A 15,698-nucleotide genomic window follows, 5' to 3' on the forward strand; every position below is an offset into this window, starting at 1 on the left:
TCACTTCTTTCTGTTGTGGTTTTGTGTTGGTTTTTTTTGTGTTTTTGTTTTAGTTTTTTTAACAAAGCAGGTGAGGCTAAAGCTGGCATGACAGCCTAGTGATTGCTGCAGCTAGGCAAGCACTTAGGCCAGAGTAACAGGGAGCAGGATGGAAGGAGCGATTTATAAACACCTAATGAGCAGAATCAAAGCACCCCGAATTTTACTAGTTTTCAGTGGCATATGTGGTGAACCACAGTATATTTTCCTAAGAGCTTCAACAGCCTCATTCACTTAGAACCAAAACCACTTTTCCAACTTCCACAGACGATGCACTGCAATAATCCAAAGGAGGCTGGCAATGTTACCATCAGAAAGGCAAGCAAATGAAGACCAGAAACATTACATCATTTCTTCCAGTTGCAAGGAAATTCTTTGGCAGAACCAAAAGCAGGTTCCATTACCTTTTTTCTCTCTTTCTCTTAAAAGCACCTTGGAAAGAGTGGTACACTGGGAACACAGTCCAGCATGGTGCCTAACTACAGGGTGTGAAAATCTTACAGAAACAGCAGAAAGCAAAAAACGAGAAACAGCTAAAGATAGAAGAGAAGGACAAAGATGAGATAGGAATCTGGCATGAGAAAGAAAAGAATAGCAAAGGAAGAGAAGTCAGGCAATTAATACAATACCATGGTCTAAGAGGAAGAGAAACAGAAAAGTGTCACCAAAGGGAGGAAAAAAAAGTTAAGGAGAACACAGGAGCAAAAGAGTAAAATATGCAACTCTTCTGGTTTCAGAAGCTACTGATTGGAAAGAGTATTATGGTCTAGAGAGGTCAGAAAAGTAGCAAAATTGGAACTCTTCCCTCCATGCTTAGTCACTGACAAAGAAAGACAACCTGTGTTCGCTTTTGAGCACTACGGAAGACTCCTCTAAGAGAGGAAGCAAGTAAGAGAACTGCAAAGAAAAGCAACTTTGCTCCTAACGTCAGGTATGCATCCTGCATATCTGCATATCTAAAAATCTGCAATTTTTATGTCTTGAATTAATCCCTACAGTTAAGTCACACTCCCCCAAACAATCATAGTGTACCACATGGGAGTGTGGAACATTTCAGGATAGTTTTTTTTACCCGTGATATCTGCTTATGTCTTTCTCAAAGTTTTGGTATGGCAACCTTTAATACAAGCTCACGTTATCAGTTAATCACAAATTATGACAACCAATTGCCACTAGCACTGAATTGTTGATGCTCTCAGTCATGGCAAGTCATCTTAGTTATCTCAGAAAAATGACATGAAAATCTGTATCTGTGTCACTTCTTGCTACAGCTTCCCAAGATATATTCAGATCAAATTTACAATGGTATATTCATATAAGATTCCAAAGAAGCTTTGCCCCTCCAAAGATTTCTGGATTACATGTATTTCCATTTCACACTGAGCAAAACCAGTAATATATCCTACCACTAGTAATCCTCAAATGCCATATCAGTCAGACTCTTTTTCTAGGGAGATGTAAACTGTTAAGAGTTTAAAATAAGAGTTTGAAACAGGCTTGTCATGGAATGTGTTAAGAAGCAATTTATCTTATAATAGCCATTTGAGCTTCACGCACCAACAAATGCCAATGACTAAGGCAATATCTGTGCTAGATTCTGAGATTTGTATTTTCATATGGATGTTGGGATGTGAGTGAGGTGGTTGCTACTGTGAGAGCTGAAAAACTGCGACTGTGTAAATTATGAAGAGATATGGCAGGAACTCTTACAATTAAGGACCACCATTTGCAATTGGTTTAATGCCTGGCACTTTGGACACTCACACAAAATTTTCTTGACTATTCTGAGGTTGCTCTTCCACACATCTACTACTTCTAGTGTCCTGGTAGAGACTGAAGTCTACTCTGACAGATTCTGCCTGGAGTCTAACTGCACCACCTTAGCACATGGGAACAGCTCACACCAGCAGAAATACCTGCAGATCAGTCTAGTTCACAGTGGTTCCTTAACAAAAAACTTCTCTAAAGTGATTAACATATGACCACGTTTCATTATTGAGACACAAATTACCAAAATTAAATTCTGGTCCTGCCTAGAAAGAAACCAAAGAGAACTTGCCTACCAGAATGTTTTCATTTTGTTTCACAAACACTTGTTTTAGCTTTGCTGACTAACAATTAACAACTCTGAAAAAAGGAAGTTTGTGTTAAAGGTTACTCAAGTAACATGCAAGTTCCAAATAAACAGAGAACTGTAGGTCTCCAAGGTACACAAATATTTATGGTTTTAAAAACAAATCAAATCATACACTATAAAAAAAAAATAAACAAAAACTTTTCACTTGCATCGTCATCATAGACAAAGCATGGTACAGACTCAGTCTGTAGAATGTTCTTTACTTTCACATTTTCTGCACTCTGAGAACAGATTCAATGAGCAACACGTAACTTAAATTAGCTACGTGGTCTGAAAGAAGTTTCATTTGGACTGTATTATGTAAATACGTGACTGTCCCCAGCACTCTCAAAGATCACTTACACAATGGCTGTTTTGAGTATAAACATTCCATTGTTTTTTTCTTCCCAGTATTCCCATGAAAATGATATTTACTTTTAAATACATTGACTTCACAAAAGCCAGAATCATTTCATAAGCCTTGTTCTTATTTTTGAAGTTGTGAGTTGTTCTTACAACTCACAGTTGTACAAGTTCTTATTTGTGAAGTTGTGAGAATAATGCCAGTAACTACAATACAATCAAATCAGAATCATGACTTTCATTGTATTTTTGCTTAGGTCTGTTTCCTCTCTTTGACGAACTATCTGGACAAAAAAAAAATCAGGACATTACCACTTGTTCTCAGTACAGAAGTATCTACAATATCTGTTCTGAAAACAAAATCTTCTGTCTGAAATGTATTTTTGTAGGCACATAGACTCAGCTAGTTCCTCCCATTACAAGGAAAATGCTAAAACAGAAGGTACATGGAATCAAAAGATTTCTCAAAAACTGTGATGGTACTTCTCATGCAGCCCTCAGACAATCACATTATGTCTGTTTTCTCCACGTTTTGCTGCCTTTATGTTACAACTGGCACCTCAGTGAGCACTTATGGCAAAAATAACAAGCTGGTTCATATGCTATAGTGGTATTGTCCTGCCCCCGCGCCAAGATGGGGCAATCACTTTTGTCACGTAGCACAGCTGAACCACACACATAAAGCAAGTTAGATATGCTGCCAACACACCAAAATTTACCACACGCAAATACGTTCCTACTTGTATCTAAGGAGCTATGGGAAAGAGGGTATTCCGAGTAGATTGTCACTACAGAATAGCTCATGATCTTTATTACTCTTTTGTCTGAGGGCCCTTAAAACATGATCAGGAAACTATGTGCAGATGGATTAAATGTTCTGATGCAATGCCAGAAGGTTGCCATTATTTACTTGAGACCCTGACAGCCACCTACTTTCAAATGGCTGGATGCATGCCACTTATACAATGAAAATTCTATTATTTTCTTGTGATCACAACACGTTTTATTTCTGCAATGCAGGATGAGGTAGGCAAGGCTCTCCTGGAATGACAGTGACTGAAAGCAGGCTGATGTCGACAGAACTGAACTAGCTTAATGCCTACAGGTCAGGGGAAACTGGTGGTGATACCACCCAAGACACCCCAAAGTGATCTGATACTTTTAATCTTTTATTTTACCAGTTTAAATGTGGAAGACACATAACTCTTCCTTATTTCATACTTAGAAAGGAAAAGAAAAAAAAAAGGAAAAAAGGAAAAAAAAGTTATACCTTATCCCCTTTCTCTTCAGGTTCATCTTCATTGAGGAATTCTCGTTTGGGATATGGAATCTGACAGCCAGCAAACACACTAGAAGACAGCAGAAACACAACAAATATGTACACATGACATACTTTTATTTAATGCTATATTAAAGATATGAATATAACACAAATCAATTTCTGTAATTTCATGGCCATGAGCGAGCAGCACTGAGAATACTCAAGGCAGCAGAAGATACCAGCAGCAAGATGCTGATCATGATGACAATTCTCCTTGCTGTTGGCATAAGGCCCTCATTTAGAAATCATGGTATGGCTGAACAAGCTTGAATGCGAGAACGACCACTTGTTGCTTCAGATGGCAAAATACAGTGCTGTAGCAGCCAGATGTTACACAACACCTGGCTGGAGCACACATGCTCATTGAATAAAGGGCCTGATCCAAAGATAAATAATGCTTTGCGAGTCCCTACTTGACTTACAGTGGTCTGAAATATATCTGCAATCATGACTACACAGTTATTGCTCAATTAGCTTCTCAGATCTTGTCTAGAGAAAAAAGACAGCTTCTGAATTCGTGTGGCTAATAGGATTTAGAACATCCCTTCACGTTTATGGCAGATAATCCACCACAGTGTCTTACTGTCAATCGTGAGGAGCTATGGTTCCACATAGGATAGCCTCAGGTAAACACTACACAGAAAATTATTGGTAGATGCTGACCACTACCAATTTCTTAGATCTCTGTGCTAACTGCTGAAGGCATTTAAAGTAAAACAAAATCAACATGGTTTTATTACGTTATTATGTAAAGTTTCTTAACAGTGTTTTATCTAGTAGAATTCTGGTTTATCCAAACAGAAAAAATAAGAGGAAGAAAAGAAAAACAAACATTAGCTCAGCTCAGCTAGACTACATTTGCACTCATGTGACTGTTCCCTTCTTTCTCTGTTTGTCGCCTGCTAGCTGAGGAAGCAGCAAAAACAAAGGTAGAAGTCTCCCTGCATTCAGATTTTACAGATCATAATGCTTCTGAAAACTGGGAAGAGAAATTGGCGGGTGAAGTTCTGCCACTAGCAGTTGCATATGTGGGATCTGTGGTAGTCATTGACTTCTTTTCTCTCCTCATATTGTTATGACCCTGCACAAAAGGGCATGGGAACGGAGTGCAGATCAGAGAACTGCCCTAGGCCTAGGGGGAAGCACAATGAAACCAGGTAATGGAAAGCAGAGCTCCGTAAGGCTGCGCAAGGCAGAACAGAACAGGGAGCCAATTAATTCTCTAAATACTGCAATAATACTGGCTTTGATAGCACGTTCAGAATTACAACACTTGTGTAATAGGGGGTTAATGCTCACAGCCAGTCCTGGCATCAGTAGATACAGAATCTTTAGGTCTATGTTAACAGTTTCTACTGAGCATGCCAGAGCGACCACTTCTTGTGACACATGCAGACATCTGTGAATTTTAGAGCTGTCATCTCTTATCAGGGATTAGCATTTAGAAGAAAGACAACCTCCTTGAAGAGCAGAGAAGTGAGAATACATACTCTGATGTAGGCAGAGGATCCTCTTGAAAGTAAGGGTCCTGCAAAGCCTGCTCTGAGGTAATTCTCTTTGTAGGGTCCATAGTAAGAAGTTTCTGAAGCTGTAAACAGTAAAATGAGCAAAAAGTTTATCAAACTATCACTTTCCAAACTTGCAACTTACATAACTGTTGAATTATCCATGGCTTGCCCAGACAAGCCTAAACTATAATTTCCCAAGAACTAGAGCACATGTTCCCAAGAGCTACAGAACACTATGGCAGCAAACGTCTCTCACATAAGAAATGCCTAAGGGCAGCTTGCCCTTAAGTATTAATTGCTAAGTATTAATTGTATTAATTGGTGAGGCTGATACACTGTCTTAAAGCAACGTTAAATTCAGCTATTACATGTTTATGAAGCATAATTTCTAAATAACAGTGGGGTTTTTTTTTGTGATGTATATAACTTTCATACTGTTCTATAGCACGACACAACAGGAAAAATGTGTCAGGAGAGACTGAATATTATCAGGACTACATTTCACTTAGAGTCAGAAACAATAAATCTTCACCCCTCTCGCTAGCAAAATTCCACTCATTCTGTCACTCACACAGGTTCTCATTTCACACTAATTGGTATTGAGAAAGAGGAGGAGCACACCCTTCCTTCTTTATTGAGCTCGAATTATATAGTACATATCCTGGTCTCACATAATGCCCTTCTAATTCAAGTTAGCAACAAAAATAAAATTGCACCATATATCACCCTCATCACAAAACTACTTCCAAACACCGTACTCTGTCTTCCAAATAAAAGGCTATTGTACCACAACAAAAAATCTAAAGATACCCAGAATGTTTAAAGTGATCTGCTCACTCTCTTAATAATTCCCCTCCAACCCAGATGATATAATGAGTTTCCTCATTCCAGGTGGTGCCACGCACAGCATCACTCTAAGTGAGATCCCTGTCTAACAGTGATGCTACTTGTGAGCCAGTTTTCTTTGTCTGATTTTCTGTAGCTTCCACTGTTTATATGAAAGTGAAAAAAATAAGTTTGGACTCATTTTGCTTACATGATAGCAACTGCTAACACAACATAGAAAGCCTGTGAGATTGGGTCTCATTCTTCTCAGCAACTAAACTCTGGCTGGCCGGACAGGATAGCTATAAATATAATGCTTGTAACTTTTTCCAGGGCAGCAACAAAAGATGCACTTTCCAAGGGAGAAAACATTCTAACTTTCACATAGACATTAACATTCAATGTCAGTCAGCAGCATGGCACGATATCCTGTTTTTTGGTAAAAATCACTTGCTGTGACCTGTGCAATCTTATTCAGAGCTCTGGCAGGCTCACCTATTTAAGAACAACTTCCACCTATGTGGTCAACAACTAAATCACACCTGCTCAGCCCTGATTATTAATAGGGAGAACTACCTTGGCTAAGAGAAGTCAGTCTTCTACATGATGTTTAGAAAACAGCCTTTAGATTTCAAAAAATGTCAGTTCTCACCCTCAGTGCTATACAGAGGAATACATAGGTTACCAACTATTTTTTAGTCATCTTGCAATAACCCTGCCTAATTCTCCATGATGAACAATGAAAAGTTCATTTTTTTAATACACACTTTTGCCACCTTATGGCTAGTTCTGTACTCTTCAGAGATTTGATTAATATTTTCCTCTGGAAAAGTGGCCCACCCACCCTCAACCTGGTGTTCACATGATTAATTAGTGTTTCCTTCTTTGCCCTTCCATAAAAGTAGGTTTTCTGGTGGTTTTCACCTCTAGTCAGAAAGCAGAGAAATTCAGGTGCTAATTGTTACAACTGTGGTCTTTCCAATTAGAATTTTCCTCAAGATTATTCCAATCTGTGTCCAGTAAGCTGAGTTGAAGAAATTTTGATTTTCATGGAATCTCAGATTTCTTCTGTGAAAGTTTTCCTTCACACACACACAAAAAAGATACTTACACTTTCCATTCCTCCTCCCTTTACCTCACACAAGTTTTTAGCTTGAGAACTCTTCAGCTTTGAAACTATGTGGAGCTAAGGGATATGTACTACTCAGTATCCTATTTGTATAGTAGAGAAAAGTGTAAGGCTGGGTTTACAAGTTCCTTGCAGATCAAAATTAGATAAAAGCTTCAGCTCTTGAGTATGGGCAGTTTAAGCATAATCTCAACATGAATGTATACAAAGAAAACATATCTAAAAAAATGGAAAGTTAGTGATAAATGGCTTTGTTTTGTCAATGTTCAGAAGAATGAGTTAGAAGAACAGACGCAGATATTAATATTAGAAACACATTTCACTCCCACCATCATAGTGATTTTCAGTTCGTACTTACCAAAAGAAAGACTTTGCTGTCAGGCTTGACTTTGTGTTTCTCCATGTATTTTATGAGGCTACTATTGGCATACCTGAAAAACATTGTTCAAAGGCATTTCTGAAATAACAGAGCATTAAGAATATGGAACTGTACCACTAATCACAAAACATCAGCCTTTAATAAGTAAACCGTAGAAAGAACTGCTATCAGAACACACATCATAGTTATCAAGCAGTTGACGCTCTAAGTATGCTTTTCACTAACAGAAGTAGTATCAACAGCATACAGATTATTTCCATAGAACATGCAACTTTTTATAGTGTATGGATAAGCTGTTGACATTGGCTTATGACAGAGAAACTCAACCTGAAGTTTACACTCTAGTTTTCCAAAGCAACTCTGACACAGAAAGTGCACAGCAGTTTGTTATTGAGTAGGTTATTGTTTCCAGCTGTAACTGAGCAGAGAAGTTAACCATTCTGTCTCCCTCAAAAGAAAGAAAATCCTGAACTCCCTAGTCTTTGTCCTCTGCATTATAGCAGAGACTGTGTTACCCTTGATACCCTTTGATCTATCACCACCACTAATTTGATTTAGCCAAAGCAACTGGTAACACTAGAAGTAGGAAATTTTCAGATTCCAGACAAGCTTTACATCACAACCTATTGATTGCATTTCTTTCTGACTACTGCTGTACTGTCTCCAGATTTCTGCTGGTCAGAAGGACTAAGGAGGTGCTTATCTATTCCTTCTCACACAAAATGAATTAAGTTATCTTGAACAGTTAAGTTAAAGCAACTTCATTTGTGTTTGCCATAGATTAAATGACACTTACAGCGATCCCTTCCAGAGAAATGGTCACTCATCTAATGCTATTAAGCACTTGAGAAAGAGAATATTATTCAAGCAGAACAATTAATTTAAAACAGGACAGCTGTTACAATTTTGGGACCCAAACACCCCAAATTCCCCTCCCTACAACAAAGTTTCAGAACAATAGGATCCAGTTTCTGCCAATCTGCTTCATTCACTGCAGTGTCGCGTTATCATTACTCACGTTGTTCTCCTGAAATCTTTTTGAAGAGTTGGATATTCTGGCATCTTTCTTATGTCTTCCCAGTCTTTATCTTTGGTGAGGGCAAAAAAAGGAGAAGCATTTACAATTCTGGAAGTGAATATTAAGTAATACACACTAAGAAATAACTACAGTTATTTGACATTCTATAATGGCCAGCACTACTGTTCCATAATAGTCAGCATTTCCAAATCCATCAGACTGACGGATTCCTCGCATCCGTGCAAACAACTCAAACCTTTAATGAAAATCAGTTACCTGCAGGGAATCCCATTACACTGAAAATGCGATCCAGCTGATCGTGATGGAAAGGATTACTTGTTTTGATGTCCTCCTGACGACAGTGAAATATAGGTTCTGAAGTCAATAGCTCAGCAAATATGCAGCCAATTGCCCAAATATCTAAGAAAGAACATTCATGTAAACTTACTGTACTTCATTGCTCTGATTTTCATTTCAGTACAATCTCTCAATAATCTGTGTGATAGCAGTAAGGTAAAATGTCTCACTGTATAATTTTATACAGTATTTTTTAGAATAATGCATTGATGTAATCATAAAAAAGAATAAAACCTGGGGAAACGTTTTTAGTGTTTTATTTCCTCCACACAGCAAGCTTTCAAACTCTGTTTCAAGCTGTACAGCAGCAGTCCAGCACTTAATGCATTCACAGCTACGGATGAAACCTACACGATATTTGGTGAGAACACAGCTTAAAAGGGCATGAAACTGATCATCAAAACCACAATGCTAACACCTCATTGAGCTATATATTGACCTAACAGTTGTATCACCTTTCAGAATAATTCCAACTAGGTAATGGATATACAAATATATAGTAATAAGGCTAATGATTCAGATGCTTAGAAAAAGAGAGTGCAGGCTAGTTTAAACAGAGAAAAAATAGCCTAATTTTAACTGAGTAAAAGAATCACCACAGTTCTAATGATCACCACCAACACATTAAGTGTTTTGCACAAAATGAATGCTTTATTATGCATCTTAAAATGAATGTGTGAATTTGTCAGTGAGAAAATAGTTATTAGCAGGGGAAAAAAAAAAAAGGATTTTTTGCATTGACAAATACAATGTAACTGGGGTATAACAGCAAAAAAATATGTTGAGACTGCTGGAATAATGAATGCAGATTGCCAATTACAAGAGTTTTACCTGATAACTGAGGTTAAACTAGATGGTCCTGGGAAAACTTTTGGATTTTATTAAATTAGAGAGCATAAATACAGAAAACAGTTTATGCTTAGTTCAAAAACTTAGCAGGTAGCTTAAGTGAAGACTTATTTAGTAGATTCAAAATGAAAAGAACACCAAAAGCCTCTTGGCTTTGTTACCTGCATGCAAATATTATGAGACCAAAAAATCCCACCTCCTGTTAGTGGTGTTTGAACTTTGTCACCTAAGAGACATACAGTTTCCTTACAGAAGAAGAAAGCACTGATCTCTTAATAGAATCATAAGGGATGAATAAAAGAGCTGTTACACTCTCTATGCCAAAGCATGTCTGTTCCACTTCCATAATGTTACAAGCACCGAGACTGGGCTTTTAGAGGTGTCCCAGTTTATAAGCTTCTCCACTTTCTTTACTGTAAAGTCTGATAACATCTCATTATTGGGCTTTACAATTTCAGCAGGATATAACTCATTCTGTGTTACATCAATTTCTTGGGCTCTTATCTTTCTTTGATTTGTTTAAAGCCTTGCTTGCATGAAAACAAGATCTATAGCTCTTGAGTTTTCATCTGTTCAAGCAGGTAATGCACCAAATTAATCATGGAATCCACTTAGTTGGAAGAGACCCTTATAGACCATTTAGTCCAACTCCCCTGCAACGAACTGGGATGCCTACAGCTACATCAGAGTGCTCAGAGCCCCATTCAGTCTGACCTTGAGTGTGCCCAGGGATGGGGCTTCCACCACATCTTTGGGCAGCCTGTTCCAGCACCTCAGTACCCTAATTGTAAAAGCTTCTTCCTCACATCCAGTCTAGATCTCCCCTCTTTTAGTTTGAAACCATTTCCCCTTGTACTATCACAATATACTGCACTAAAGAGTCTGTTCCCTCTTCACAGTCCCACTTTGGATACTGAAAGGCTGCTATCAGGCCTCCCCAGAGCCTTCTCTTCTCCAGGCTGAACAGCCCCAGTTCTCTCAGCCTTTCCTCACACAGGGTGGTATTCCACCCCCTGGATCATTCTTGTAGCTCTCTTCTGTTCATGGGTACAATTCTACAAACAATTCTTCTTCCAGCAAACGTTCCACCCATCAAATCCATATCTTTCCAATTTAGAGAGAAGGATATTAATGGAGGTTGTCAAAGACTTAAATAATAATTCTTACTTGGATAGTAGGCATAAGTTATGTACTCCAGTATGGAAATTAATTACTATTTGAAAAGTTGCACGTAGTATCTCCTCACTCATTTTCATACTAGAGAGTAAGCCCTTTTGGAGATGGTTCATTTGGAGGCCAAAGGAGTTGTAACCCCCTTAGGTACCCTGGCTTTCTGTAGGACTCACTGTTCATCACATACTGAGAGAGAGGCTGTGCCACCACTCATTATTCTACTCATAACTGCTGTGTCCAGATTGATCTTTTCCATTTGAAGAAAAAAAAAAAATCACTAGTGTTCTTGATGAGAGTAAGTTAACTAGGAAATCTCCCTAATGCTCCTAACTTGGCAAATGTCAGAACTTTGTCCTTTCCCACATAGGATGAACTGTGTGAAAGAAGAATCCCTGTGACAATGAATTCTCACTCCCAATTCTGTGATTAATATACAGAGCACATCTTAATCAAAAATTCAAAGAATTCCAACAACCAAGCCATTATAGCAATTGAAAGTTACATTGGAATAAACCCTGATAGCTCCCAAGTTGTGATTTTACTTAGTATAGAACAAAAGTTACTAGACGAGCCAAGCATGAAAATATTTTAACTCTGACATGTCATCTAGTAAGTTACAGTGCTGGAATTCAACTTCTACGTTTCTTGCTATGTACCCTGCAGCTTCAAAGAATTAACATAAAGAACTTAGTATAGAAAACTTGAAGCTTTAATTTCCGTAAGTGAAGATTAAACAGCTGGAAAAGGCCTTACAGCCTTGAAGCTCCAGTGGGTCAGGGTCTTCCCTTTGTGAATCCAGCTCCTTTGTAACCTGATCTTGAACACATCCTTGGCACATATTGAAATCGTTTTCAGAGTTAATGATCTTCTGCCAAATTTGTCTAGTTTCAACCCCCTCTTTTTTTTTTTTTTTAAGTAGCTTTCATAATCTACAGTAATTATTTTCAATATATGGATTTTTTTTTTTTCTATCAGGAATATCTTGTTAAATTTCACCAAGTTTAAGAACTTCATCAATATGAACATCTCTTATAGGTATTAACCTACCACATTGTTCATCTTAGTCAACCAAACAAGAACTTCAGATCTAACTACAAAAAAATGCATCAACAATTAGAAATCTTCCCATCTGGTGCCATTTCAAATGTTTTCAGTCTGTGCTCCTTAATAAGACCAATGATTATAGCATCCTAATAGAATCAAATAATCTAATCCAAATAAGAAGTATTCCCCCCTTCAGAAATTGGCCTTTACTGGGACAAAGCTTAAAACACATAAGCATTAATTTTCAGCCACAATGAATTCTCAGTCTAGAGCAAATAAATCTTTAGCACAAGAACATCTTACACTGCTTTACTTACAATGAAGTTGTATATACAATTTTTAGTATTCAAAAAGCAAAACTTTCTTCTCTCATTCCAACTTCATTCAAGAGGTAAGTTGTTTCATTGCACCTGAACCAAAGCTGCACTACACACTATATTCATCTTAACTTTATTTTTTTCCCCAGAACCACTGAAAACACAGGTCACAGAGGTCTCACAAAGTTGTGTTGGATATGACATATTTTCCAATCTGATGTCTCAAAAGGATCTTAATCAATTTACCAAAGTGATACAATCAGAGGGTTTTGTTTTCTACAGTTCTCTCTATTACCATTAGGATTCAGAAATGATCTGTGGTGGAAGGCTTCTTCCTCAGTGAAAGAGCCCAGCAGGAAAGGCATTATGAGGTGGGCTGCACTGAAAATACCACAGGAAATGTTCTTCTTGAAGAAATTAAACTTCTGAAGGTCCACAGACTGGACTGGTTAGTTTTCATTAATTCAAATGTTAACTTGATCCCCTCATCTTTTTATTTGCTCGCCTAGGGTACCAGACTCCTCACTTTCCCCAGCTTTACATCAAGCTCAACTGCAAGCCAGTTTTGCTCACCGGTTCTGGAAGTAAAGGCCTTCATATCATACTCCTTTCCCTAAATTCCTCACTGAACAGCTTCCTTACGTCCTGTTCAGGACTTTTCACTGGTGAAGAATCCTTCCATTATAAAAGTATATCTCAACTATTACAGAGTGATCTTATAAAAGGAAAAAATATTCAAAAAAGATGGTCTGTTGTGGCTGGTATGCAGACCTGCCATACATACACACAGATTATGAGAATATTTTTATGTCTGTCTACATCCCAGTTTTAACACCTTTAACACTATTAGCTTTATAGGTCAGCCAGTAAATCTGAGAAAATCCTATGTGACCCATTCTACTTGAGCACAGTGGCCAAGGTGCAAGTACAAAAGGATGCCAATACAGGGCTGATTAAGGACAAGTACTCACATATTCCTTCCTTTCTATGGCAGAATTATCTAATTTCTGTATTTACTTTGGTATTTTGGAAACATTCTTTAAGAAAATTAAGACAATAAGACAGCATATTGAGCAACAGTCCTGATACTCATAATGAAATATCTTTTTCCGTGCATGTTAACTAAAATGTTTCATTTGAAGACAGGACAAAGACCAAGACAAAACAAAGACTTTATATTTATTAACTGTATCCATGAAAAGAAATGCATAAATAACTTAGCCATTCTTTAATAAAACTCCGTTGAAGAAAATAAATTAAAGAATTAGAAAAACATTTGTTCAGCTGTAACCAGTTGCTGCAATTCATTATCAGTGCAGTTTCATTAAATAGCAACGCTACCTCAATCAGCTTGGACTTTTTATTTAAACGCAAAGTCTAGACCATAGAACATGCCTGAGTGCTGGTAAGGGAAGGGAGTACCACATGGATGACAGAATACAGCTTCTCATCAAGGGCTAATGCAACAAGCAGACTAATCCTTATCTTGTTTATCACATTATCACAGCCCAAATAAAGCAACCCAGGTCACATGTAAGAGCTACCATGCAAAGATTCACCAAATTTCAAAGCAAGACAAGGAAAACAAATATCCCAAGAGATCAGAAACCTTAAGAGAAGGCTGTGCTGGCCAACATATCTATTCTTTTTTCAAGTAAATACTGATTTGTCTAGTCATAGAATCATCCAGGTTGGAAAAGACCTTCAATAGCATGAAAAACAGATTTCAACCCAGCCTACCAAGTCACATCACTAAACCATGTCCCTTATTGCCACATCCACATGTCTCCTAGGTACCTCCAGGAATGGGGACTCCACTGCTTCTGTGGGCAGCCCATTCCAATGCCTAACCAATCTTCTATGGAGAAATTCTTCCTGATACCCAATTTAAACTTCCTTTGATACAACTTAAGATGTACCAGGGGAAGTTGCCTCTTGTCACTTGAGAAAAGATAACGATGCTTCCCTTGCTGCAACTTCCTTTCGGTTAGCTGTAGAGAATGATGAGATTTCCCCTCAGCCTCCCTTCCCCAGATTATATAATCTTAATTCCATCAATTACCCATCATCTGTCTTGTTTTCTAGACCCTTCATCAGATTCACTGCTTTTCTTTTAATGTATTCCAGCAACTCAACATTCTTGTAGCAAGGGATCCCAAACTAAACACAGTATTTGAGATTGTAGCCTCAACAGTGTTGTGCACAACATGGGCAACTAAAAGGACAACAGCATAAAGCTTTATGTGCAACGTGCTTTTTCAAAGGGAAGCAAAAATGGTGTCAAGGTAGGGGGCCAGAAATTGACGATAAATTCAGCAATGTTTACTAGCCTTCAACAACCAGCATCACAACAGAACTTGCCTGAAGAACAAAGTTTATGCTGTAAAACCACTGAGATGAATGCTCTGCAGACAGAAAGGGTACCTCACTGATGTCTGAAGGATGCCCTTTTCTCACATCTGTCCTAAGAATTTAATGAATTTCAGTGACAACACATCACAAATTTTGAAGCAACTTGAATGAAATACTGAGTTCAGTGAAATTGACCGCAATTTTCTGCAGGACTTTGGTGGGCCATGATTTCTTCGGTCTCTCTACAAAGACTTGTTTTAAGTTGTCAAAATATTTATTCTCCCATTTAAATTTCTATTCTCCAGTGTATCTGCATGAAACAAAGATCCTGGGATCATATTTCAGGCTTCTGCTGTGATTAGACACATTAATTTGTGCATTTACACATTAACATGCAACACTACACTTAAATTACTGTGGTGAATTTGACAGCACAGGTACAATAGACTTAATATGGGGAGTGGCAGTAGGGTGGAAGGCCCTAATAAGTCCTCTGCTGCAGTGAAAATACAAATGTAAGCAAAAATTCTACCTAGAAGGATTTAAATATTTAATTTGCAGACTTTCACATTTCAAAAATTTGTAAATTCTACATTCACAGTTCTGTATACAACTTCCTATTTTCCTTATGTAGCCCATACGCTGAATAAAAAAGGCATTCTCAACACAACCTTATCAGCAACTGTACTATAAAGCACAATAATTGAACTTCCACCAGCACTAGCAACTATTTTTCTAAGTTCCTAATACTTACCTTTAGAAGAAAAAAAACAACAAAAAACAGGACAAGAACCAAACCTGTAAGAATTTTTAGCACTTGTCTTTCCAGATCCCATCAGTTTTTACCATCAAATCACACATACACACACACCTCTTCAGTTATGATTCCAAGCCTGCTACTGTACAAA

At 37.8% G+C, this 15,698-nt stretch overlaps 2 protein-coding genes across 2 annotated transcripts in view; one reads left to right on the top strand and one right to left on the bottom strand.

Moving 5' to 3' along the window:
- Positions 1–15,698, top strand: part of RPF2 (ribosome production factor 2 homolog) — a 242,505-nt gene that overhangs the window by 53,820 nt on the left and 172,987 nt on the right. The gene's annotated exons all lie outside the window — the stretch shown is intronic.
- Positions 1–15,698, bottom strand: part of CDK19 (cyclin dependent kinase 19) — a 117,341-nt gene that overhangs the window by 8,142 nt on the left and 93,501 nt on the right. The window contains exons 7-11 of the mRNA XM_048937270.1: positions 8,975–9,118; positions 8,699–8,768; positions 7,660–7,732; positions 5,330–5,427; positions 3,789–3,867 (exon numbers count right to left, since the gene is read on the bottom strand). Coding sequence (XP_048793227.1) covers positions 3,789–3,867; positions 5,330–5,427; positions 7,660–7,732; positions 8,699–8,768; positions 8,975–9,118 — 464 coding nt within the window. The remainder of the gene's footprint in view (positions 1–3,788; positions 3,868–5,329; positions 5,428–7,659; positions 7,733–8,698; positions 8,769–8,974; positions 9,119–15,698) is intronic.

This window comes from Lagopus muta, chromosome 2, assembly GCF_023343835.1.
Source record: "Lagopus muta isolate bLagMut1 chromosome 2, bLagMut1 primary, whole genome shotgun sequence".
Classification (NCBI taxonomy): domain Eukaryota; kingdom Metazoa; phylum Chordata; class Aves; order Galliformes; family Phasianidae; genus Lagopus; species Lagopus muta.